The sequence below is a fragment of the Paramisgurnus dabryanus genome, chromosome 5 (genome assembly GCF_030506205.2).
Source record: "Paramisgurnus dabryanus chromosome 5, PD_genome_1.1, whole genome shotgun sequence".
NCBI classification, from domain to species: Eukaryota; Metazoa; Chordata; class Actinopteri; order Cypriniformes; family Cobitidae; genus Paramisgurnus; species Paramisgurnus dabryanus.
In genome coordinates this window covers 37,162,053-37,190,025 of record NC_133341.1, presented here as the reverse complement: position 1 = coordinate 37,190,025, position 27,973 = coordinate 37,162,053, and the positions used below count along the sequence as shown (strand labels likewise).

Sequence of the window (27,973 nt, the reverse complement as noted above, 5' to 3'; positions counted from 1 at the left end):
TGGACTTGAAGGTCGTAGACCCCCTAACATTACATTTAATTAACTGAAAGATCTAAAACATTTTCTAAAATATCCGAAAATGTGTTTGTCTGAAAAACGATGGACATATGCAACTCAGACAGCTTGGGGGTGAGTAAATCATGGGTTTAATATCATTTTTGGCCGAACAATGCCTTTAAAGGGACAGTACACCCAAAAATTTTAATTGTCATGAATTAACAAACCCGTAGGACCTCCGTTCATCTTCGGAACACAGTTTAAGATGTTTACAGTTTCTGACCCTCCATTGAAAACCTATGTACGGTATACTCTCCATGTCCAGAAAGGTAATAAAAACATCATCAAAGTAGTCCATGTGACATCACAGTGGGTCAGTTAGAATTTGTTGAAGCATCGAAGATACATTTTGGTCAAAAAATTACGACTTTATTCAGCATTGTATTCCTTACAGAGTCTGTGTACCGTACATAGATTTTTAATGGATAGTCAGAAAGCTCTCGCACTAAATCTAAAACATCTTAAACTGTGTTTCGAAGATGAACCGAGGTCTTACGGATTTGGAACGACATTAGGGTGAGTCATTAATGACATCATTTTCATTTTTGGGTGAACTATCCCTTTAACTTAAACATCTTGGATGACATGGGGGTGAGTAAATGATCAGGATTTTTTAAAGTAACTGGAGTAATCCTTTAACAAAAGGTGAAAAATGAGAAATACACTAAAATTAAAATACTAAGGTACCACATCAAAAAGTACACATTTGAACCAAGACAGTTCCTCAAAGGAACATATCTGTACCTTATGGTACATACTAGGCCCCCAGTAACAGGCGGGATTGTAGAAAATGACAAAACATAAGAATTTTTACGGGAATTTGCCTATTTGTCTCAATATATATTTTTCTTGATTTTGGGGTTGACATGACTCTCATTTTTTTGGTTCAAATGCACAGAAATCCAAAATATATGCTGAATATTCCTTCTCTTCAGTATTCTTTGGTCAGATATTCATAGCAATGAAGTAACACCGATGGACATTTTGAATGTTCCCTCCCCGAACGGAAGCATGACCCGTGCGCCGTCCCGAACACGCTGACCGTTGACAATATACCTCTCGCTAATGGGAACTTTGGTTGCCCTGCTAGTAAATTGCACAAAACACAAATATTTAAAGCTATAACTTTATCTATAGAAATGCTCGTATTATAAGACTCGAGGCTTGTATTTTCTGATTAATCATAAAATGATTTATTGATAACCAATTGATTGATTGTATTTTTAGATCGAACGCAATAATGTTGAATGTTTTTCTGGTAGCTCTGACCTCCTACAGTCTTTCTTTGGTACTAACTCAGGGATTGGAGGTTTCAGTCATATGGGACACATTGTGGTGGAATAAAACAATGAATAAATTTGTTGCTATAACATTTTATTGCCGTGTTTTTTTTCAAACTTTTAATGCCAGCATACAATTTTCTTTGCAATATTATAAGACCGCTGCATACAAAGTTTAGATTGAAGTTGAGATTTTTAAAACAACATACATATCTCTTAAAGACAGCATTGCTTAAAGACTTCACAGTACAAACATTTTAAAGCATTAGATTAAAAATGGCTGAGAATTATTAATAATACTAATAAAAACACTGATGTAAATCTATTTATTTTTCCTAAAAGCAGAGAAGTGCTACTGTTTCTTCAAACAACATTAAATAAAATTTCACTGACAATAAAAAACTAAATCAGTGCCCTGAACCCCAGTCTGTATGCATTATAAATGGACGATACAAAAAACTGTGATTTTCCAAAATGTGTCACAGATGATGCAAGTTCAAAATAATAAAATTTTAAAAGTAAAAGATTTGAAATGATCATTGCAGTCGGTATCATTTCAGATTGCTGTCACACAAAACAAACAATCTTTCTACAATCACACATCGACAACAAATACACAAACATATGAATGAAGGAAGACTTCATGATGAGTTTGATATAAAGTCACACTACAGTGCTTAGCCAGCAGAACAACAAATAACATATTAGCTAACAAAAATGTAGAAATGTCACTTTTAGGGCCCTATTTTAACAATCTTAGCGCATGGTCTAAAGCGCACGGTGCAAGTGCACTTAAAGCGTGTCCAAATCCACTTTTGCTAGGTTAACGACGGGAAAAATGGTTTGTGCGCCTGGCACACAGTCTAAAAGGGTTCCTATTCTCGTAAGGAAGGAGTTTTGGGTGGGTTCTGGGCGTAATGTGATGTAAACCAATAAAAGTCTCATCCCTCCTCCTCTTTAAAAGGCAGTTGCGCTCGGGCCATGCCGATTTCGTATTTAAAAGACAGCGATTGTGAGCAGAAAAATTTGAAGCAGAGGAAGAAGACCACCAGTTTATGACTGATGTTAAAAAAATGCATTGTTTTATTTATTGAAATGGTTATTTGTGTAATTAAAGCTTTGGTTCTCTTTAAAGTCATTATTTCAGTCATGGAGTATTAAATATAATAAGCTGATAAAGTATGATGCGTCATCACTGTAAATATGTCAAAAAAGGTTTGCATAAGTTAAATACTTTATATTTGTAACAAACAGGAGATAAAGAATTTACAAACGCATGGAGAGGTGTTTCAGCATTCGGACAGTGCCGTGTTTTGAAAAGCATTACTTAAAAAAATTGTGTTTTTTTCCTCACAATATCAAAAGTACGAAGTCATCATATACAATAAATCTGTGGGGTAGCATTTAAAAACATTTCAAAGTAAATGCAATATTTTCACAAAAAAAAAAAACAAATCAGCTTTCCAGGCTACAGGTTAAGCAGCTCTTCACGCCTTTTAAAATCCTGTAATCTTTCCTCATTTATGTTCAAGAGACTCAATAATAATCTTTTACATTTTATTCCTTCATTTTTTCATATTTAAAAATGTTTGTGTGCTTCTGCGCATCCATGTGTGTATATTAAGCAAAGTGTATGCGCATTGTTGTTCTGTTTATAGGCGCATATTACTAATGCGATCTTTAATTAACAACAAAATATTGCACCATTGACTTTAGACCAGGTTTTAGTTGGTCAGTGGCGTAGTCTATTTTAGTTTCCTCAAAATAATAACACCCTAACAATGCACCTAAACACATTTCGTTTTCTGATCCGGAACTCCCATGGGCGCGCACAAATGGGCGCAAATGCATTTGCTATACAAATAACGTGGCACTACGCTTGAAAATGATAATGGCAACGAGCTAGTAAAAAACACTTGCGTCACACCTTGCGCCGGGTGTATGATAGGGCCCTTACATTGTAAACACTTAAACAAACCAACATTAGAAAGTTTGTGCGGTTAAGTTTGCATGGTGTGTTTAACTTTTGGTTTGGTTTACAGTGCTACAACATATAGAGTAAAATAAGGCCACATAAATTATGTATCAAGATTAGCGATGCAATTATATATCGGCCAATAATCGGTATCGGAAGTTAATTTTCACACTATCTGCTATAAGAGCTGATAGTCATGGCCGGTATATCCTGTCAATCAAAAGAGAAAAGGAAAATGCAATGAATTGGAGCACTGTGTATAGAAAATGTAAAGAAACATGTTCATGTAATGGTTATTATATGAAAAAAATAACAATTTTTATCTTCAGAATTTAGTTAATATAACCCCCAAACTATCGGTATCGGCAGATATCAGTTTGAATAATCAGCTATTGGTATCAGTGGAAAATAATATTTTAATATCATTTAATATCAGTGCATCTCTAATCAGGATCATCAAAAACTTCTAAACTTAATAATAATAATAATAATAATAATAATAATATAGTGATTCAGCTTATTGACTGTAAACAGGCATAGGTCTGATTTCTTAAAAATACTATAGATAAAACTAGCTGGTGTGAGATAATATTGAGGTCATTTTGTCTATCACATTTAAAATTGTTCACTTTAAATAAACTATTCACAAAAAAGGCACTGGCTTGTCTTATTATTCACTTAATGCATAGACACACATGAAACTTCATCAATATCTGTAATGTAAGGACGTGCTTCATATAAATAATTTGTACTGTTCTGATACGACAAAGAGACGACTTGCCGGATGTCTTCAGAAATCGTATTCTGCCGCACATTGTTGAAGATACTCTTCGTAAAGTTTCCGCTAGAAAAGTAATGCCAAATATTACAAGATTAGAAGATAAACATATATGAATGTGTCATTATAAATGGTTATATTTCACATGCAAGGCTCTGGTTTTAGCTAAATGTGGCCTGCGCTTGTTAGCTAGTCTCCCAGTTAGACCTCACTGGTTAAACTGGTATGTTTCAGTGGTTTCAGGGGGGTTTTGGACACTCATTAGCTTGTCAGGCTAGGAAACCAGCTAGCTGACCAATTAAAAGCCAGACTGGGAGACCAGCAAACTGCTATAAGCTTTATATTAAATAAATCATCATTCATTCATAAATTGCGCCACTGTAATGCAAATCATACCTTTTTGGCTTTGACGCCATCTTGGATATAATCACTGTACTCTATCAGCTTCTTCTTCTCTTTCTTAGTCAGCGTCTTGTTGCTTTGGCTGGAAAATAAAATGAAGACGCTGCTGAACTGATGATCTGAATCTTAAACATATGCATCATTACATTTGGGGAGATTTGCTTTAGCCCAGATGATACACCAACAGTTGGTATTCTGGCATATACAATTATAAATATTCTGTGTACATAATGCAATATAATGTAATATACTGTACTAACTCAGTAAATTGAGTGACGGTGCCCTCTTGTGACTACAAAAGGAACTAAAACATGTTGCATACCGTGCAAAATACTTGGCCAGAAAGAATAAAAGGTAGCAGAAAGCGCCGAAGATGACCACAAACAATATCTGCCAATCTTCCGGGATCCACTCCCACAGATACACAACTATTCCCTAAAGAAACAAGAGCACCAGGCATTACAACATTAGCTTGCGTGAAACTGGAGGAAATGTTGCGTAATTTTAGAAAACGGGAAAATAAGATCTTACTGTAGATAAGAAGAGTGTTTTGGCGAGTCCCTCGCCTACGAGAGGGTCCAGCTCCTCTGGAGCGAAAGTGTTGACGATGAAGCTGAGGATGAGGAGTGATGGGAGGAAGATTCCCAGAAGTCCGCACAGGAAGGAATTAAAGCGATTGCTTTTATTACAGCTTGCATTTACCCTGAAAAAAAATATGCAACATACTAATAAATATTGGCCTGGTTTTATAGATAATACTTAGCTAAAGCCAAGACTAGGCCTTAGTTAAATTAAGATGTTTAAGCATCTTTTATAAACATGCCTTTAGAAAAAGGCGTTACTGGTGTGTATGCTGAGACAAATCAATGGCACAGGCATATTTTAAGATCTATGAGTGCAAATTATGTTCAGTTGAAACAGGTCAAACATGTGTTTTAATCTAGGACTAGCCTTAAGCCTTTTTGTGTTTGTGAAACCAGGGTTACGAGTTTTACAAAAATATGATGAAATTATATTGCCACGTACACTACAAAGACACATTTAGACTGACTGAATCACATGCAGACAGACTGACTGACGTAGATTGACAGATAGACAAAATTACTGACAGACACACAGACTGACTGATTAACAGACAAGACAGACAGACAGACAGGTAGGCAGTTACAATGAGAAAGGGACAGACAAACAGACTGACTGATAAATTGACACAGACAGAAAGATGGACTAATAGACACACATACTAATAAACTGACAGACAGAGACAAACAGATTGATTGACACACACACGCACGCACGCACGCACGCACGCACACACACACACAGACAGATAAACTGACAGAGAGACAGACAGACCGATAGATTGATTGACAGACAGCCTATTTTACAGACACAAAGACAGATTGAAATTGACAGAGAAGTCAACGACTGACAAACAGATAAACAGACAAAATATTTGACAGACACACAGAGAAACTGATAGACAGACTGATCGACTGACAGACAAGCATATTGAATGACAAACAGACAGACTTATAGACAGACAGACAGACTCACTGATAGATTGACACACTGACAGACTGACCGACAGAGACAAACAGACAGATAGACTGATTGACAGACACACAGACTAATAAATTGACAGAGACAAAGACAAACAGACTGACTGACTGACATACAGACAAATTTGACAAACAGACTGACAGACAGATTGATTGTCAGACACACAGACAGGCTGATAAATTGACAGACAGACAGACAGACAAGACAAACAGACAGACAGACAGACTGCTTAACTGACAGAAAGACAGACAGACAGACAGACAGACTGCTGGTTGACAACCAGACAGACTGACTCACAGACTGACTAATAGACTGACACAAAGACAGACTGACTGACTGACAGATGCACAAACAGACTGACTGACAGATGCACTGTAAGACAGACAGATGCACAGGGATACAGACAGACAGACATGCATACAAAAAACAAACAAACACTGACAGACACCCAGAATCACAAACAGACAAACAGATAGACAGACAGATTGACAGACAAACAGATTGACAAACAGACTGACAAAACAGACAGATTGATTGACTGACAGACAGACAAACAAACAGACTGACAGACGGATAGACAAACAGATTGACAGACAAACAGACTGACTAACAGACAAACAGATTGAGAGACAAACAGACTGACTGATTGACAGACAGACAGACAGATTGACAGACAAACAGACTGACAGACAGACAGACAGACTGACTAACAGACAAACAGATTGACAGACAAACGGACTGACTGATTGACTGACAGAAAAACAAACAGACAGACAGATGGACAAACAGATTGACAGACAGACAGACAAACAGATTGACAGACAAACAAACAGACTGACAGACAGACAGACAGACAGATAGACAAACAGATTGACAGACAAACAGATTGACAGACAAACAAACAGACTGACAGACAGATGGACAAACAGATTGACAGACAGACAAACAGACTGACAGACAGACAGATAGACAAACAGATTGACAGACAGACAGACAAACAGATTGACAGACAGACAGACAGACTGACAGACAGATGGACAAACAGATTGACAGACAGACAGACAGACAGACAGACAGACAGACAGACAGACAGACTAACAGACAAACAGATTGACAGACAAACAGACTGACAGACAGACTGACAAACAGACAGATTGATTGACTGATGGATAGACAGACTGACTAACAGAAAAACAGATTGACAGACAAAATAGACTAACTGATTGACAGACAGACAAACAGACTGACAGACAGACAAACAAACAAACAAACAAACAAACAAACAGATTGACAGACAAACAGATTGACAAACAGACAGATTGACAAACAGACAGACTGACAGACAGATAGACAAACAGATTGACAGACAGCTAGACAAACAGATTGACAGACAAACAGACTGACAGACTGACTAACAGACAAACAGACTGACAGACAGACAAACAGACAGACTAACAGACAAACAAACAGACAGACAGACAGATAGACAAACAGATTGACAGACAGCTAGACAAACAGATTGACAGACAAACAGACTGACTAACTAAGAGACAAACAGACTGACTGATTGACTGACAGACAAACAAACAAACAAACAGACTGACAGACAAACAGATTGACAGACAGACATACATTACATTACAGACAGATAAATAGATAGATTGAAAAACACACAGACTGACTGATACACTAACAGACTAACAGATTGCGTACCGATCCTGTTCCAGTTTATTAATGGTGGTAGCGATAATGAGGTTACAGTCTTTCTCCAGCTGGTCCAGTGTTTTCTGCACTGCCTGGTTTATGCTCTTCTCAATGGTCTCACACACTTCATCAATCTGGTTGATACACCTGCTGGGCTGCACACAACACACATAAGAGTCACAATACAGACCCTGGAGAAATACACCCACCATATAAAACACCTCTCGGTATTTAAAGCATCTGTAAGCTGGAGCATCTGAAATAACATATTTGTACTATTATATTATTATTATATGAAAGTTCATTAAAGGCGGGATGCATGATCTCTGAAAGCCAATGTTGACATTTGAAATCACCTAAACAAACATGCCCCTACCCCAATAGAATCTGGACCTTCTTTGGACCCCCCCACACATGCGCAACCCAGGCAACAATGTTGGTTAGTAGACACGCCCCTTACTTCTGATTGGCTACAAGTCTTTTGGTACTTGGCCCGACTCCCTTTTCCAAAGTGTTTTTCAAAAATCATGCACCCCGCCTTTAACTTAAATTTGGAAGATGTGAAAACATTAGTTTGTAGGTTTGCTAAATATTCCCACATTAAAGGCGGTTGGTAGTTTAGTTCTTTATGTTTTTTCTGTAGCTTTAAGTTTGGCTTTTAAGAGAAGCGTCTCACTCCTGTAAATGAATTCATCTAAATACTGCATAGAGACATAAATCCATTTCCACAGAACGGTGCCGGCGCACAGACCTACAATTACTCGCGTCTTATTCCAGATCAATGGAGATGAACGCTATTACTCTGCATCTGGCACATTGCTGAAAAGTCTCATTAATATCTGTCCACATGAACATTTCTTCAGGAAAGCAATTTGAAACTTTTGAATGCATTTTCTTACTTTTTGAGGGTTGGGGATGTATATGGTGGGCATTTCAAAGCCACATTTGTTGAGTCCAGGTCTTCTGCACAGCTCTTGAACGATCTGCATCATCACTCGCTGTGGGAATTCAAACAGGACGCGAGTGAGATGTTTGACGGTAGACGTCAAATGATTTTAACACAGCAGATCTGTGGCACCATTGACTTTTTATAGTAGGAAATAATTATACTATGAAAGTGAATGTGCCCGATTTGTTTGATTACAATCATTATTCCAAAAATCTTTCTTTGTATTCAGCAGAACAAAGAAATGTATATAGGTTTGTAACAACTTGAGGGTGAGTAAATGATTACAGAATTTTTTTTCGGTGAACAATCCCTTCAAAAGCGTCTCTTTCACCTGTCTGTCTGTTTCTCGTCCTGCCTCATCAGCTTTGCTCAAGTAAAAGCGCAATTTGTCTCCACACTTTTCACTGAGCTTCTCAACAATGTTCAGCGTACGCTTGCACAACGCCTGGCCCATCGGATCGAAAAACACAAAGATGAGGTCCGCCTGCTCGCCTGAAGACAGATATGACAAATGAAACAGATTGTTTTATTAAATTCATACAAACAGAAAATTCACATTGCAGAAAATGATCAGTCCTACCGAAAGAAGTGATGGCACTGTTGACGTCAAACGGGTACACCATATCTCCATCCACCAAACCTGGCGTGTCGACGAACGTCACCAAGCTGAACTTCTTTTGTTTGGAGGTGGAAATCTCAGCGCTCAAGTAGTCCGTCACACCTACAATATAACTACAGGCATGTATAAAACTGCGCTGACATTTGGATTCATCATGACTAATGGGCGTACACACCAAACGCGAATTCAACGATTTGCGCAAGTAGATTACAAATAAAGTCAGTGCAAAGATGCAAATAGACGCAAATAGACGCAAACTCGCGTGGGGGGATGCGAATGACACAAATTGAGTGTCGCGATTGCAGCGAAAACATGCACTATTTGACTCAACCATGTCTTGAAAATATTCAACTCAAGCGAAAAATTGCATGACACGAAGTTAAATCCTGTGAGTAATCTTAGCGCAAGAAACGCAAACTCGCACAGGGCGATGTGAATGACACAAATTGAGCATCGCGATTGCCACGAAAACACACACTACTCACCTCAAACGCATCTTCGTGGAAGTTGAAAATATTCAACTCAAGCAAAAAATTCGCATGACACGCAGTTAAATCCTGCGAGTAATCTAGAGCGAGAAACGCAATGATTCGCGTTTGGTGTATATGCAGCATAATGCTACGTACACACCAAATGCGGGGCATCGCATTACTCGCTCTAGATTACTCGCGGGATTTAATTTCGTGCATATGCAAATTTTGACGCGTTTGAGGAGAATAGCGCGTGTTTTCGCGGTAAACGGTTTGCCCATATCGCGTCATTCGCATCGCCCCACGCGAGTACGCGTCTGATCGCGTCTTTGAATTGACTTTGTATGTAATCTACTCGCGCAAATTGTTGAACTCGCATCTGGTGTAAACCCACAGTAAGGCGTACATACCAAACGCGAATTCAATGATTTGCGCCAGTAGATAACATACAAAGTCAATGCAAAGACGCGAATAGATGCAAATAGATGCAAACTCACGTGGGGCGATGCGAATGACACGAATTGGGTGGCACGATTGCAGCAAAAACATGCACTATTCACCTCAAACGTGTCTTTGTGCATGTTACAAATATTCAACTCATGCGAAAAATTCATGTGACATGCAATTAAATCCCGCTAGTAATCTAGAGCGAGAAACGCGATGCTTCGAGTTTGGTGTGTATGCAACATAATACATCAAAAGCGAATTCAACGATTTGCGTGAGTAGATAACATACAAAGTAGGGCTGTGACGATTAATCGCGCAAATGCGCGTTTTCTCAATGAATGAATTACGGTGAAATGCCGCCACATCCAAAAGCCAGAGGGCGCTCTCGTGTAGAAACGCCATTTGTGCCACAGAAGAAGTAGCATTACAAGAGCTATTCCAGGAAATGTCTATAGGAATATTTATATCGCTGTTCTTCAGATTGTTTCAGGTATTTTCATGATAATACATTTTTTTTTAATGATTTTTATTTAACGAGTGTTGCTTTTTTAAGTTCACATTATAAACGAACCAAACTCATAGTGATTTTAGTTTGATAAGGACTTCCTACTGATCACAGAGCCGTAGTACACGCACAAGCTGTGCATGAAACAAAGAATCGAAGCCTTGTGATTCAGAATCGATTTCAGGCATGTCTTTTTAATGGGGAACGCGATGTATCGTCACAGCCCTAATACAAAGTCAATGCAATTACTTGCGCAGGGTGATGCGAATGATATGTGACACGCTACATATGTGGAGCGGTCGAATGACGTATCTATGTATGCGTATTTATGGTTGATGCTACAATATAATTGTGAATTCTGATTTGTCCTTCACTCGGCCAGTAGAATTATTTCATGCTCTCCTGACCACACCCATCTGGTTGTTTGTTGTTATGGTTACCCACAACAGCTCTTCAACTGGCAGCTTTAAGGTAGAGCCAAATAAAGCTAGCCAGTGAAGAACGACTGTGAGGTAACGCCAGCCAGCCAATACCGTAGTCAAAACTAAAGTCTTGTGACAATAAAAACTCACCACCACAATGCTAGGATGGAGAGGATGTTGGTTGCCACGGTGTTGTTAGGGTGCTTTAAATAGCTTTGGTGTGTTTCTATGCAGTTGCAAGAGCGTTTGGAATGGTTGCTTACCGTCAGAGTAAAAACTAAAACCCAGTCACAGATGAACACATATTTTGCAAGGTCCGATATGTCATGTCTTAATAAAATCAGACGTTTCCGCTCTTTCCTCGACACATCTGCAGTGGACACGAAAGCTCTTTCAGCGACTCCAAGTAGTCACAATCTCACACAGACCGCTCTTGTTCTTACTCATCAACATTCACTATAGATGCGTCAACACACCCTCGAATCTCTGCATCCACATCTCTGTTCATTACACTAATTTCACAAAACTATGCTTCTCAACAATATGTTTGCTAAATGCGTCTCAACTGATAGAGGAATGCATTAGCATACACTGCAAAAAATGATTTTCAAGAAAAAAAATCTTAGTATTTTTGTCTTGTTTTCAGTAAAAATATCTAAAAATTCTTAAATTAAGCTGTATTTTCTTGTCTGATGAGCAAAACTACCAAATTTTTCTTGAATTTTTCTTGAATTTAGTGTTTAAGAAAAATGTTAAAGATTTTTGCTTACCCCATTGGCAGATTTTTTTGCTTGTTTTATGCACAAAATCACTTTAAATTGATATTTTTGGTCTAAAAACTAGACTTATTTTCTTGGGTCGTTTTGCTCACATCAAGAAAATACATCTTAATTTAAGAATTTTTGGATATTTTTACTGAAAACGAGACAAAAATACTAAGAATTTTTTTTCTTGAAAATAATTTTTTGCAGTGTAGGGCTGGACAATTATTCAATGTCAATATATTTTGCAGTATATTTTTGTTAATAACGGTGATATGGTTTCTAAACACATTTCCTACATTTCCAAATACACTACAGCGTCCCATGCCCATTCACATGTCATGTTTAAACACGCATGTTAAACGTGGGTCAAGGCGCTTCTCCTTCCAAAGCGTGCTCCTGTGGCGTCTTTCGTAGCTAAGCAACCATGGGCCGCGCTTTCCGGGACGGTGAGGAAACGGAATGCCTGATAATATTTAAGAAAATAATATTACAAAATAATATTTCAAATCATATCATTGTCACCATGCGATCAATTAATCTGGTTGGGACTTTGGAGTGTTTGATCAGAGAAGAGCTGTCACTCAGAAGTACGAAAAGGATGTGCAGGGTTTTAAAGGGGGCATATCATGAAAATTTGACTTTTCTATGTTTAAAGGGGACAGAGAATGAAAAACCATTTTTACCTTGTCTTTGTTGAATAATGGTAGTCTACTTGCATTCACGAACATACAAAAAGTGCTAGACATGCTAAACATCTCAGTCTCATAGAAATTCCTCTTTTAGAAATGTCAGCCAGAAAACGGCCCAATCTGAAAAACTGATGCTTATGACATCACAGGCATCTCACTGCCGCTCCACTTTAAAATAATTGGCTACATTTTTTGAGTGGCAGCAAAGTCAGCCAATCAGTAATGAGATTGCAAGTTAAGCCAGTAGGGGGAGCCAAATAGGTGCAAAACCACTTGTTTAATAATAAATTATCTATATGGTATTTAGTAGGGGTGTAACGGTACGTGTATTCGAACCGGACCGTTTCGGTTCAGGGCTTTCGGCACGGTGCACACGTGCACCGAAAGGCCGAATGCATTTTGTGTGCGCCTGTGCGGAACATAATAGGTGTGTTTCCGCACGAACATATTAAGCGGCGGAAGTCTCCTCGTTCAGCGCAAGTCTTCTGTCAAACATATAACATAATTAGGCCCGCAGAAAAATTTTTATTTACTTAGTTGTATATCCGTTTGATTATTGATGTAAACGTTTACGTGTCGTATCTAAAAGCGCATGTTAAACGCGTGTCAACGCGCATCTTTGTTCTTTCAAAAGTGCATGAGAGGTTGCGCGTCTTTCGTTGCTACGCAATCATGAGACGCGCTTTCTGTGACAGCGAGAATAAGGAATACGTGATCAGATTTTTCATCTGCACCTCATGTCAATCATATCATTGTCACAATGCGATCAGCTGGTCGGGACACGGAGGAGCTGTAACCCGGGCTTACTCAGTTGTTACTCAGCTGCGGAGGGGTTCGTTAGTAAAGTCACAGCTTACATTGACAACACAAGCAAAGATTAGGAGAAACATGCAAAAGATCAAAGATGGCTAGGTATGCAACTCACTAATCTCAAAATGAGTGTATAATAAGTATATCATCATGTTGCTTGCTATGCAGTTACACATAGAGCAGTAATATTATTTTTATACAGAGATGGTACATAGCCAATTCAATACTGTGAGTTAAACAATCCAAAATAAATCAAAACAGAACATTTTTGGTGTCAAAAATGTAGGCTAATAGTTCATAAATGTATTCAGGAATTGAATTTGTTAGTTCAAGGTTTTAGTAGAAAAAGTTTAAGAAAAGGTTAAGAAAAGAGTTACCTTCTGTTATAAAATAATGTAAAAAAGAACTTTGCAGTAGTATTTTATTTATTATTTTTCATTTTATATATATTTTATATGTTATATTTTAATAAAAAGTGTTTAAAAAAGTGTAAACAAATTGTAAAAAAAGTTTATAGTAATAAACAACCTGCAGTTTAATGTTTGCATTTTCCCCTTACTGAACCGAAAATGAACCGAACCGTGGCTTCAAAACCGGGGTTCGCACCGAACCGTGATTTTTGCGTACCGTTACACCCCTAGTATTTAGAGCTAAAACCTCACTTAGGGACACCAAAGATTTATTTTACATCTTAAAAATTTTAAATCTTGTGAAATGTCCCCTTTAACATTCACACCGCTATTTTATTTATATAGTATCGTCCGAAATTTAGAAGTATATCGGCTATAAAAATTTTGGCCATATCGTCCAGCCCTAAATAAGCAGTGCAATAGGTCATGGGTTCAATCTCATCAAATACTAATAACTAATAAAATGTATAGAGAGAATGCACTTTATAATAAAAGCGTCAGCTAAATGCATAAATGTAATTGATCAAGGGCGATATGTAGAAATAAAAAGACATAAATGAGATATTGTAGTGAATGTGAAAGACATAATTCACCTTTGTTATTAACAGTAGTTCTGTATAACTGTTCAGGGATCGCGTTCCCTTTAAATGTTTAGAATGCGTGATGACGCATGACGCTGATGAGCGCTTGTTGGAGTTCCTTCTGTTGTTTACCTTGGAAAATAAATGACACACGCATTCGTGTGCTCAAAGTGAGAAGTTGTCTCTTGCAAATTCCACACTGGTGACCCCGATATTAGTCTGCTGGACGTATCCAGAGACACGACGCGATCATGACCACGAACGCTGTCGCCCTCAAACTCCCCGAATTCTGGGAATCGTCAGCATCGGCATGGTTCGCTCAGACTGAAGCGCAGTTCGCGCTGCGTGAGATCACCGCGGATACAACAAAATATTACTACGTTGTGTCAGCTCTCGGAAATTCAACAGCATCCAGGGTGGTGAGCCTTCTTACAAATCCTCCCGAAAATGAGAAGTATACAGCACTTAAAACCCACCTGTTGAAAACGTTTGAACTGTCAGACGCTGAGAGAGCCAGCAGGCTTTTCTCACTTCAAGGACTGGGTGACAGCAAACCGTCCGAGCTCATGGACCGTATGCTGGATCTTTTGGGCGAACACAAACCTGATTTTCTTTTCATCCAGCTTTTCCTGCGCCAGCTGCCTTCCCAAGTAAGAGCTGCTTTAGCCAACACCACAATCACTGACTGTCGTAAACTAGCTGACGAGGTTGATAAATTTTTTCTGGCGAGTCAGGGACATTGTGCGTCCGCGCTTTTTCCCGCGCATATCTCTTCGGTGACACGGGACAACTCCACATTCATTGCTGCGTCCACTTCTCGTCGGCAGCAGTTTTCTGGCACCCAGCAGCCATCAGGATTGTGTTTCTATCATGCAAAGTTTGGAGCCAAGGCCAACAAATGCCGTCCACCATGCAGTTTCAGTGTTTCGGGAAATGCCAGGGCCGGTGCTCAGTAGTGGCCATGAGTGCCGGCCGAGTAGGCAGGCTGCTTTTCATCCGCGATAGTATCTCAGGACGCCGTTTTCTGTGCGACACGGGAGCACAAAGGAGCGTTCTGCCCGCATCCCGTTTGGACATGGTGACCGACAGCCACGGTCCCCCTATGGCAGCTGCCAATGGCAGCCCCATCCGCACATATGGAACGAGGTATGTCGAATTGTGTTTCGGGGAACAGCAGTTTGGTTGGGACTTTGTTACCGCAAAGGTTGCTTTTCCCCTCCTCGGCGCTGATTTTTTGTGTGCACATGGACTGTTGGTGGATGTTAAGAACCGCCGTCTGATTGATGCCGCCACGTTTTGTTCTTATACATGCACGCTCAGTGAGGCAGACCCCATGCGACTGTCTAGCATGCTCTCTGTTTCCGATGATTTCCACCGTCTACTGGCCAGTTTCCCAGCCCTCACTCGGCCTACTTTCTCTGCATCTACTGTGAAGCATGGTGTGGAGCACCATCTCGCCACTACAGGTCCACCCGTTTATGCCCGCGCTCGGCGCCTTGACCCGACCAAGCTTGCTGTTGCAAAGGCTGAGTTTGCAAACATGGAACGCCTCGGCATAATACGCAGATCCGACAGCCCATGGGCATCACCCCTCCACATCGTCCCCAAACCTGGCGGCGGCTGGCGCCCGTGTGGCGACTACCGACGGCTTAACGAGGCAACGGCACCTGATCGATACCCAGTCCCGAACATACAAGATTTTTCAGCACACCTGGCTGGCAAGGTGATCTTTTCCAAGGTGGACCTCGTCCGGGGATATCATCAGGTGCCGGTACACCCACTGGACATTCCCAAAACAGCGGTGATTACGCCGTTTGGACTATTTGAATTTCTGCACATGCCGTTCGGCCTTAAAAATGCTGCCCAATCTTTCCAGCGACTCATGGACTCTGTTTTGCGGGACCTTCCTTTCCTTTTTGTGTACTTGGATGACATCCTGGTAGCGAGCACGTCCAAGTCTCAGCACCTGGTACACCTCCAAACCCTTTTTGAGCGACTTAGCCACCATGGACTAATTGTCAACCCTACCAAGTGCCAGTTCGGTCTCTCCACCATTGACTTCCTCGGACACAGAGTCACTAAGGACGGAGCTGTTCCTCTCCCATCAAAGGTGGAGGCAATCGTACAGTTCCCGCGCCCACTTACTGTCAAATCCCTGCAGGAGTTCCTCGGCATGGTGAATTTTTATCACCGTTTCATCCCTCGTGCCGCTCAGATTATGGGGCCCTTACATGAGGCCCTGAAAGGTAAACCCAAACACGCTGTGGACTGGACTGAGAGCAGAGTCAAGGCTTTCGATGCCACTAAAACAGCACTAGCGAACGCCACTATGCTGGCGCATCCCTCTCCTACAGCCCCCATTGCTATCACCTCGGATGCCTCAGATTATGCTGTCGGTGCTGTCTACGAGCAGTGGGTGGATGGGGCATGGCAGCCGTTGGCTTTCTTCAGCCGTCACCTGCGCCCTTGTGAGCGGAAGTACAGCACTTTCGACCGGGAGCTGTTGGGTCTCTACCTCGCCATTAGACACTTTCGTTCCCTGCTAGAAGGCCGACACTTCACTGCTTTTGTGGACCACAAGCCGCTGACTTTTGCCATGGCTAAGGTGGCCGAGCCGTGGTCCGCCCGCCAGCAACGGCACCTGTCTTACATTTCCGAGTTTACTACAGACTTGCGGCACGTTGCCGGTAAGAGCAACCACGTGGCGGACTGCCTATCACGAGCCGTGGCAGGGGCAGTCCATCTTGGATTGGATTACAACCGCATGGCCACTACTCAGACCACAGACCCAGACGTGCAACATCTGAAAACCTCGGCTACTGGGTTGCAGATTGTGGACATGGTTTTTGGCGATGCCGGCACAACGCTCTTGTGTGACATCTCCACAGGTAGTCCTCGGCCAATCGTTCCCTCGGGCTGGAGACGACAAGTGTTCGATGCCATCCATGGTCTCTCCCACCCAGGTGCGAAAGCTTCACAGAGACTTGTTGCAGCAAAATTTGTTTGGCGCGGCCTCAAGAAGGACGTTAGGGACTGGGCTAACACCTGTGTTGAGTGCCAACGGGCCAAAGTACACCGCCACACTAAAGCCCCGTTAGAATTGTTCCCAGTGCCTGAGAGGCGTTTTGACCACGTAAACGTGGACCTGGTTGGTCCTTTACCCTCCTCTCAAGGTTTCACGTATCTGTTAACCATGGTGGACAGGACCACCCGCTGGCCTGAGGCTGTGCCGCTGACATCAGCGGCGTCCGTCGAGATGACACGGGCCTTTATTGGCACCTGGATTGCTCGTTTCGGTGCCCCTTCAGACATTTCTTCTGACAGAGGTGCGCAGTTCACGTCTGAGCTTTGGGACGCTGTCGCACAGAACCTTGGAGTGAAACTCCACCGCACGACTGCATATCACCCGCAGGCTAACGGGCTCTGTGAACGTTTTCATAGGTCAATGAAGGCTGCCCTGCGTGCCAGCCTCACAGACGGCAACTGGGTCGACAAGCTCCCTTGGGTGCTGCTGGGCATCAGGACTGCACCAAAGGAGGACCTTCAGTCCTCATCGGCGGAACTTGTTTACGGACAGCCGCTGCGAGTGCCAGGGGATTTCGTCCCTAGTGCCACCGTTCCCTGGTCTGCTACTCTCCAGCGGTCTAATCTACTGGATAATGCGAGGCTTTTTGCACCTGTCCCTACTTCCCGTCATGGCTTTCCTCAGTCGCACGTCCCCGCAGGACTTCAAACAGCCGACTATGTTTTCATTCGCCACGATGCCCACAGGGGACCGCTACGCCCGCCCTACGAGGGCCCATTCCGAGTTCTGGAGACAGGGGACAAACATTTTATGGTGGACAGGGGTGGCAAACCGGAGCGACTCTCCATTGACCGCCTTAAACCAGCCCATTTGGATGTGGACAGGCCCATTGGCCTGGCCCAGCCCCCACGACGTGGACGGCCTCCGGCTTTGCCCCCGCCTCGTGCTCCTGTCCCAACCAAGTTTCCCACACTCTGTGCCCCTCCTCCATGTAATGACGTTACACCGGCTGCATTGGGGTCTCCTCGACCTCCGGTACAGCGCAGTCGTTGTGGTCGGTTGATACGCCCACCTCCCCGTTGACTGTTATGGTGAATTCTGGGGGGACGTGTGTAGTGAATGTGAAAGACATAATTCACCTTTGTTATTAACAGTAGTTCTGTATAACTGTTCAGGGATCGCGTTCCCTTTAAATGTTTAGAATGCGTGATGACGCATGACGCTGATGAGCGCTTGTTGGAGTTCCTTCTGTTGTTTACCTTGGAAAATAAATGACACACGCATTCGTGTGCTCAAAGTGAGAAGTTGTCTCTTGCAAATTCCACAATATAATCATTGAGTGAGCCCATACTGAATGATTTGAGCCTCTTTGTATGTGAAAGGTAACCGGAGAGACGCGTCTCATCTGGCTGACATTACTGCTAAAGGGTGCAAGCAAGGAGATACCGAAAGATCTGGTCCAGTGGAGAAAAGTCAAAGGTCAAGAAACCGCCGAGTCATTTTCAAACTGCAAAGCAGCATTACTGCGGAGTCATGACTATGAAGTCAAACTTGGACAAACCACACCCAAACAATGCACCAATCTGAATATCAAAGACATAAAAGTATCTTAAAACATCTCAAATGTTTATCCTACAAATGTACATCTCATGTAGAGTTTGAGAAGAGATCTCAACATCACAAACATATACACGCTACCAATAATATGTCTAGAACAGACTCAAGTGTATCTATAATGTATGTGTACTTGTGTAGCATTATATAAAATGTAGTCAAAACATTTAAAACAAAGGTGATGCTTAAATGAGACACAAGCGAGAACTTCTTTAGGTATCCAGAGCTTCAAAACAGCAAAATGTACACGTTGAGATCGTTGAAGTCGAATCTTAAATGACCTCAAAAACAACTTTGAAGATGATCGTAAAGACAAACAAACAGAGCATATAAATTCAAACTAAAAAATATCATGCACCATTTTTTTATTCTACTCGTGCATTTTGGGTCGACTACATATACGGTACGCTCCTGTGTAGCAGTAACGTGGGAAGATTTTTCTGTCTCCACGTATCCCATGATGCTGCACTGTTGTCAATGTGAATGACTCATGATCACTGCACTTGCAGAACCCACGCTGCCCGTCGAACCAAACTGCACAATCAGGGTGCAGCAACGATGCCCTCCGACACGCCCAACGTGCATCCACCTATACCAACGACCCCATTAAAGTTCAAGTAAAAAAGATAAGATTAAAAGCTAAAGCTAGACTAGTGCATAAACACAGCGGAAGCGAAAGTGAATGCGTTTCTATGCATCTCGTACGATCGCATGACTCAAGCTCTTAGTCAGAGCCGTGGACGCACCTGTCTGGACTGCACATGAATCCTCATAATAATCACGGTTCAAGAAACCATTTAGTGAAGGAAATGAACAGATACTACAAATAACATTCAAATAGATAAGACCTGGCGTGTGTCATTATACTATACATGTCCTTTTTTTTTGCATTTTCCTGCATACATTGACCAACAATGGTTGCATCTGTGATTTTTGTCTCTATTTTTATTTATGCACACCATTTAATTATATAAAAATATGAAAGAAGAAAAACCAAAATACATAAACCACTGAATACACACATTGTAATATTTCATTTTAAAAAGCTGACTAACCTGAACATATATTTAAGATATATTACATAGACAGATTAACACATCAGATAATGTAAAAGTCCTACCTTTGAACTCCAGCAGTGGTCTGAAATGTGGATAAAGGTGTAACGTGGCATTTCCCTGTGAGAAAAACAAGCAAAAATGTTTAAAAGATGAGACAAATAACAGTCTGTAAAAGCAGAGTATTTTATGTGAAGTCAGAAGCCAGGCCCGTCTGTAGGGAGTCTCCCTGCTCTCTCTCTCTCTCTGTCTCTCTGTGTCTCTCTCCCTTTCTCTCTGCAGGCTTGATGCCGGTGTGAAACTGTTGGCTATGGTGCAGATCTCTTCCTGTTCTGCTCCTCGTCTCCTTCCTGTATACGGCTGATAATCCTTTCGTATCACTCCTTCAGTGTTATTACATTACTCACGTTAAGCTCTGCACAGAGATACTGAATCGGAAAGACTGAAGGAAAGCGAGCTCGAGAGAGAGCTCTATATGCTCCAAAAGGGACGCTGCATCTTTAAGACAACCCCTCTGCTTCCAGAATGAACCACTGAGTAAGCTATCATATAGTCGAGACTATCATCTCCTGTACACACATGCAATGTCCCCTCTCCCCCCTTTCAAGGTGCCAAACAAGGCATTGATACAATATTTTACATTGTTCTTTGATAAATTTATTCTGTGCAAAAATGATGTCCATTTACAACCCTAGGATTTGCCTTTACAATAAAATGGTCTATTTTTTCCTTATTTGAAAGAGTCATCATAAATAATTATGTTGAGCTCTGCTCTGATTGGCTGTTTCTCAGAGCAGCTCCTTCAGTAGTTCAATAATTTGGAGATTGTTAAAGGAATATTCCGTTTTCTTAAAAGAAAAATCCAGATAATTTACTCACCACCATGTCATCCAAAATGTTGATGTCTTTCTTTGTTCAGTCGAGAAGAAATTATGTTTTTTGAGGAAAACATTGCAGGATTTTTCTTATTTTAATAGAGCCCAACATTTAATACTTAACACAACACTTAAAAGTTTTTTTCAACAGAGTTTCAAAGGACTATAAATAATCCCAAACGAGGCATAAGGGTCTTATCTAGCAAAACGATTGTCATTTTTGAGAATAAAAATAACAAATATACACTTTTAAAGCACAACTTCTCGTCTAGATCCGGTCGTGATGCGTCAGCGTGACCTCACGCAATATGTCATGACGTCAAGAGGTCACAGAGGACGAACGCGAAACTCCGCCCCAGTGTTTACAAGTGTGTTGAAAGAGGACCGTTCCTACGTTGTTGTATGTCAACTGATACTAATAAATGTCTTTGTGTCAGTTTATTGTTTACAAGGGTCCGCAAATGTGCGTTTTATATATGTAACACGTGACCTCCCTACGTCACTACGCATTTACGTTAGGTCACGCAGGACCGGATTTAGACGAGAAGTTGTGCTTTAAAAGTGTATATTTGTTATTATTATTGTCAAAAATGACAATCGTTTCGCTAGATAAGACCCTTATGCCTCGTTTGGGATCGTTTATAGTCCTTTGAAACTCTGTTGAAAAAAAACTGTTAAGTGTTGAGTTAAGTATTAAATGTTGGGCTCTATTAAAGTCCATAAAAATGAGAAAAATCCTGCAATGTTTTCCTCAAAAAACATAATTTCTTCTCGACTGAACAAAGAAAGACATCAACATTTTGGATGACATGGTGGTGAGTAAATTATCTGGATTTTTCTTTTAAGAAAATTGAATATTCCTTTAATAAACGTTTCTAAGTGGCAAGTTTTTTTTTTAAGTATGGACCTGCAAAACATAACTGTAACGCCAATAGTAGAACTTGGCAGCCTAAACGTTAGCATACAGCATTAACTAGCATATAGCGCTAACTCAGCTGAGTCACAATTTTGATTTTAGCATTGTAAGTTAAAAACTAGGGCTGTCGCAATGATTAAATAATCGTCTCATCACGATTGTTTGACCTCATCACGATCACCGCAATGATTGCACATCTCTTAAAAAAACACAAGGGGGAGCTGTACCGCCTGTATAAACGAGACTATATCAGATGGCACTCCATAACTAACGGTGTAACGCGATACATTGCAAAGCCATTCATTCAATACAGTGAAAAAAATGCATTTAAAGAAATTCTGCAAAATTTTGATAAGCAGTATAAACTGCCAGGTAAAACATACATTTCCAAAACAGCAATTCCAAATTTAGGGAAGTGAAGGATGCTATATTTAAGGATCTGTAAGGAATTGATTTTGTGGTTCAGTACTGGTCTGATTGCATTTTTATTTTGTTATTGTTTCAGACACTTTATTGTGTTTATTTCTTATGAATAATTTTATTTTTTGAAAGAAAGATATATTCATTAAAATAATTACTTTTAAACGTTTTAAATTATGTGTATTAATATTTAATGCCAGGTAAACCTTGCAAAATATTTAACTATATAATCACAACGTGTAAAAATTATTTCATGAACAAACAAAAAATGTATGAGAATTAAATATCAAAGCAATAAAAAGCAATCATCATAAAGTCCTAAAACAGTCAATTAATCGTCATAATCGGCACAATTTATTATGCAATTAACCGTCAGTCAAATTTAATAATGGTGACAGCCCGGACAGGGATTAGACTTGTCCTAGACTAAAATAAATGCAAAAGCTGTCCAAACTGAAAACATCTTGCACTGACATATCTTAAAGAGCATATATTGTCCGACACACGGATTGTAGGCAACTGTTTACTTCCTGAGATTGGTGATGTAGACAAGACCGACATTATCATAATTCCTCCCGCTTCGGACTCAGCCTGTAAGTTAACTCCTGTTGTTACACGGCTCTCTGGAATGCTTGATTCTGATTGGTCAGTTGAGACATTTGCAGGCTCGTTCTTTTCAAATAATAACCGCTCCAAAGTAATAACGCATAGCCGGTACTACTTGTACGAGTAAAATCGCTCCGCGCCAATAAAGATCAATAAAGATTACTGTTTGGCGCCATCTTGTGACAAACACTGGACAACCACGACAAGACACAGACAGCTTACTGAGACTGAACTTGACAAAATAGAGCATGACAGCTACGAAGCCAACACACAAAAAAATACAGAATGGGCATTAAAACTTCTCAAAGACTGGCTAAAAGAGAAAATAATGGAGACAGACAAGTATGAAGCAGAGGATCTTAATAAGGTATTACGATCATTTTATGCATCTGTGCAAAGTTTCGCGGAAGGCCAATAAAATGTTTCAAATTCATATTCATGTCCGTTTTTTTTCTTATGTGACAAGTAGCCGTGTAATAAGCGGGATAATGTAGAGGCAGCCGGTAGTTATCGGGAAATAAGCCCCTTCAGTGTGATACAAGACCCTACGCTTCGCGTCGGGTCCTGATCACACTGTCGGGGCTTATTTCCCGATAACTACCGGCTGCCTCTACATTATCCCTTACTTAGCAAATGAATCTTTTAAACATAGTAAGGAGCGTCACATTTCCGGTTGACGTCAGAGGTATTCAGGCCAATCACAACGTACAGGTTAGCTGGCCAATCAGGGACAAATCCGTGCGTTTCAGGAAGAAAATGAAATCTGGAGCTACAAAAATGAACAGTATGTGGAAAATAATGTGTTTTAATGATAAACCACCTGAACACATTGTATACCAAATACACAAAATAAAGATTTTTAGCAATGAAATAGGTTCTTTTTTGAAAATACATCAGTGCCGTTTGTTTTGCCTCAAAATGCACACAAGTAATGTTTTTAGTAAGGCATGTTTGTTAAAACTAGTTATATTTCATAACTACATTAAGGCCTAGTCTTGCTTAAATTAATCCCTTTCCGGGAAACCACCCCTAAATTTACAAATGATTTAACCAGATAGCGCGTTCGTGACATCTAAACGCCTTATCTTAAAACCAAAAATTAACAGGTTTTCCTTGCCGGAAGGTCTGCATTCGTTAAAAATTAGCAAATAAAATATTTCAAATCAATATTTAATGTTCCTTACCCTACTTTTGAGGTAAATAGACGTGTAATAACCAGGATAATGTTATCACAGAAATAACCCCCGACAGTGTGATCAGGATCAACACTCGGCTGCCTATACATTATCCCTTACTTAACACCATTCCAGCATCTAAAGCTATATTCATGGTGAGAACTAGTTTATCCATAGAAAAGTTAATCCACACAAATTGGGTAATCCCAAAGTAAACCTTTGCTGACACAAGGAGAACATGCAAACTCCACACAGTAAGGCCACCTGACCTAGCCGGGGCTCGAATGTGATGCTGTGATGCAACAGTGCTACCCACTGAGCCACTGTGCCGCCCAAGCACACTGCATATGAAACAAATTACCAGTGAACTTTAACCAAGTAGCATCTGCAAAAAACACAATACTGTACTGGACCATTGCTCAAACTGTTTTACCAGCCGATCCTGAGGTCATTTTAAGTCAATATATAGTTTCCTTTAGGTTTACACAGCTGTCATAGCACACACATGCAGCTCGAAACTATAATTGCAAAGATATTTCACTCATGTGACCTCATCTGTGAAATCCAGGCTACGGTTCCATTCATTTTTAAATACCCAGGAATCAATGGCACGGTTTTACACTACAGTCGGTGCACTCATGTAGTAATGACATATTTACATTAGGGATGCGCCGATACCACTTTTTTGGAATACGAGTACGAGTACGAGTACTTGCATTTCAGTACTTGCCGATACCGATACTGAGTACTTAATAAAAACATGATTCAAATTTACAGGTAACAGCTTTAGTCATATAATTTAACAAAAAAACAAGTGACTAGTTTTCCAGTTTGTTGTAAACTCTGCCTCTTTGGACAACACGAGGCATTAACCCCTTACACGCCACTCAAACATAGACATTTCTCAGACCGTGGTATCGATCCCTGGTATCGGGGGACTTTTAACGAGTACGAGTACTTTAGAAAATGTGGTATCGAGGCCGATACCCGATACCAGTATCGGTATCGATGCATCCCTAATTTACATAAATGTTTTTCTGCATTGATATCAGTCATCTAACAAATATCTTTATTCCAATCAACTCAAGTGCACACTGATGGTGGTTTAAAGATAAAGTAGCTCCTTTCCGGGGATCAAAACTGCAACCCTGTGTTTTATCAGCCCCAAGCATCAACCAATAAGACCTACAGAGTTCATACTCACGGTTAGCGACTCTCGTTTCCTGCCACTGGTAATAAATGTGAAGCCTTGTGTCTCTATGGCAACACCTGTCTTCTGTATGTGCTCCTCCACATACCTAAAAAAAAAACACGGTTAACCAGTAGGCTTATTTATGTATATAAGTAATAGTGATGTACCGATGTATCGGCCGCCGATATTAATCGGCCGATTTTTGATGAATTTGAAACCATCGGCATATCGGCAATAGCACGAGAAAGGCCGATACCGATTGTTTATTAATTAACTGCATAAAGAAATCCATTATATGTAAAAAAACTAGTTAATGTTGTTAATAAAATAAATGCTGAATATCAAAAACCATGCTGTCTTATTATATTTGTTTTAGCTTAATTTGTGCCTCTCTTATTATGTTGGTCAGTTGAATGTTAATCAGATCCAATCCATGTTCAGTAAAAATAACTTGATGCAGAAATAAATAAGCGAATAGACCCACTTTATAGTATTGTATACAAGTGTTTAATATCGGCATCGGTATCGGCCAGAAGTTGTCTGTTTAAATCGGTATCGGCCCAAAAAAATCTTATCGGTGCATCCCTAATAAGTAATATAACTTTATATTAAATATATAGATGTCATGATGTGTATATACACAGATCTACAATCCATTAACACAAAAAGAAGAATATTGTGATAGAGTAACAATGATTACTTACCAGTTAATAAAGGAGCTTTTCCCGGCCGAATGGTTTCCCATAATCATAACTATAATCTTTTTCCGAGGAGGTAAGAGATGGACTCCCAAACTCTCTGCTATTTTCACTAATCCTTTAACAAACATACAGCACAGACACACAACAGGCTTCATTAGCAAAATAAATATGACACATTGTTTACCATTTCCCAACAATTTTATATTCAAATTACAAATACAAAAAAATGTATATAAGTGTGATTCAAAAAAGATCTATAAAAGACATTAATGAGAATTCCCAGTTAGGGCTGCCAAAAGATGAATTGCGATAAAAGTTAGTCTTTGCATAATATATGTGTGTGCAAAGATTAATCGTGAATAATTGCATACAAAATAAAAGTTTGTGTTTGCATAATATAAATCTATACGCATATTCATGTATGTATTTAAGAAACATTTACATGTGTATATATTTATTTATATTTTTATATATTCTATAATATATATATAAATAAATAAAAAATGGATATATAAATTTAAAAAAATCTGAAATAATATATGTATGTATGTGTTTAAATATACATAATAATTACACAGTACACACAGATACATGATGCAGAAAATCACTTTTATTTTGTATGCGATTAATCTTTGCCCAGATATAAAGTGCTGGGCAAAGATTAATCTCGATTAATCGCATACAAAATAAAAGTGATTTGCATCATGTATGTGTGTGTACTGTGTGTAATTATTATGTATATTTAAACACATACATACATATATTCTTTCAGAATTTTTTTAAATTTATATATCCATTTTTTATTTATATATAATATAGAATATATAAAAATATAAATAAATATATACACATGTAAATGTTTCTTAAATACATACATGAATATGCGTATAGATTTATATTATGCAAACACAAACTTTTATTTTGTATGCAATTATTCACAATTAATCTTTTGACAGCCCTATTCCCAGTTATGTGCCATGTTGTTATGTTGCGTAAGGGTCATGGGTTTGGTTAAAAGGTTCTGCCAAGGCATAAATGTAAATTTCCATATTTAATTGTTATTGTATATACCACGAAAGGCACCTTAGATCTGCCATGTAAGAAACCTTTCATCTAAATAAACTAAAATATTTTGTTTACATTTTACTGTATGGCCCACAGACTGTAGGACGGTGACATGCAGAAACAGCTGGTCAACATGGCTGTGCCTCAAGAATGCAGTGCACCCTACCTAGACAACATTTTTAAGCATGACATTGTGCAAAAATTATGCCTTACAAGTCAGCCTCTTTACTAAGTTTAAAATGTGATATAAAGCCTATTAGGACCATAGCATGATGATGTCCACAAATGCTGTACAGGACAGGTGGGCAGCTCCCTAAGTTTTGAAACACCGCCAGTGACTTAGCTTTTGAATGAGTGACTAACGGTATTCTTTCTAAAAATGTAATCAATTACACTACAGTAAAACAAATAAGTGCAATGACTAAATATTTCGCAAGTTTTATTATTGAACTTTTTCAATAAGAAGATTTACAAGAAGATACAATTTCGCACAATGTTTAAGATCATAAACTTACACTGCCTACCGACAGCAGGTAAATGTTTACATATGATTATGTTTTTTATTTAACGTTAAGTTTTTACCGTTCTCGTTGTCGATATATAAGTTGTGGCATTCTTTAAGGATTCTTTCGCTCGGTGTTGTAATGGTCGATTCGAGTGGATTGGCCACAGATCGCGGCTTCTTAAAGCCTGACATATTGACAGCTTGTAGGACTGATTACATCCGGAACCAATGTGTGGGGGGAAACAAAATAAAGTTACACACATAGAAATGTGAAGCTGTGGTGCCCTCTAGCGGACTTAAGGTGAATTTGGCAAAACCTGTACATTCAAAGGCTCTAACATTAAACGTTCTTAAATCTGTTGTAAGGCATATATTTGATTTTAAAATGTTGTCTCTAAA

The 27,973-nt window shown here is 39.7% G+C and overlaps 1 protein-coding gene across 1 annotated transcript; it reads right to left on the bottom strand.

Annotated features, from left to right (window-relative positions):
• Positions 1 to 14: 14 nt before the first annotated feature.
• On the bottom strand, positions 15 to 27,939 carry LOC135732671 (uncharacterized). Its single transcript, XM_065250917.2, has 12 exons — positions 27,652 to 27,939; positions 26,008 to 26,119; positions 25,316 to 25,409; positions 20,185 to 20,239; positions 9,289 to 9,429; positions 9,040 to 9,200; positions 8,659 to 8,757; positions 7,769 to 7,914; positions 5,024 to 5,195; positions 4,815 to 4,927; positions 4,487 to 4,574; positions 15 to 4,156 (listed from the first exon to the last, which is right to left on the bottom strand). Exons 1-12 carry the CDS (start codon positions 27,764 to 27,766, stop codon positions 4,103 to 4,105), a joined length of 1,350 nt encoding a protein of 449 aa, XP_065106989.1. The 5' UTR covers positions 27,767 to 27,939; the 3' UTR covers positions 15 to 4,102.
• Positions 27,940 to 27,973: the final 34 nt, after the last annotated feature.

Bases quoted from the DNA above. Each gene is read 5' to 3' on its own strand.
- LOC135732671 (XM_065250917.2), bottom strand. From the start codon at position 27,766: ATGTCAGGCTTTAAGAAGCCGCGATCTGTGGCCAATCCACTCGAATCG. The intron at 25,410-26,007 runs GTAAGTAATCAT...TTTTTTTTTTAG, and splicing joins AAAAGCTCCTTTATTAACTG to GTATGTGGAGGAGCACATAC. The intron at 8,758-9,039 runs GTGAAAGAGACG...GAATTCCCACAG, and splicing joins GACGAGAAACAGACAGACAG to CGAGTGATGATGCAGATCGT.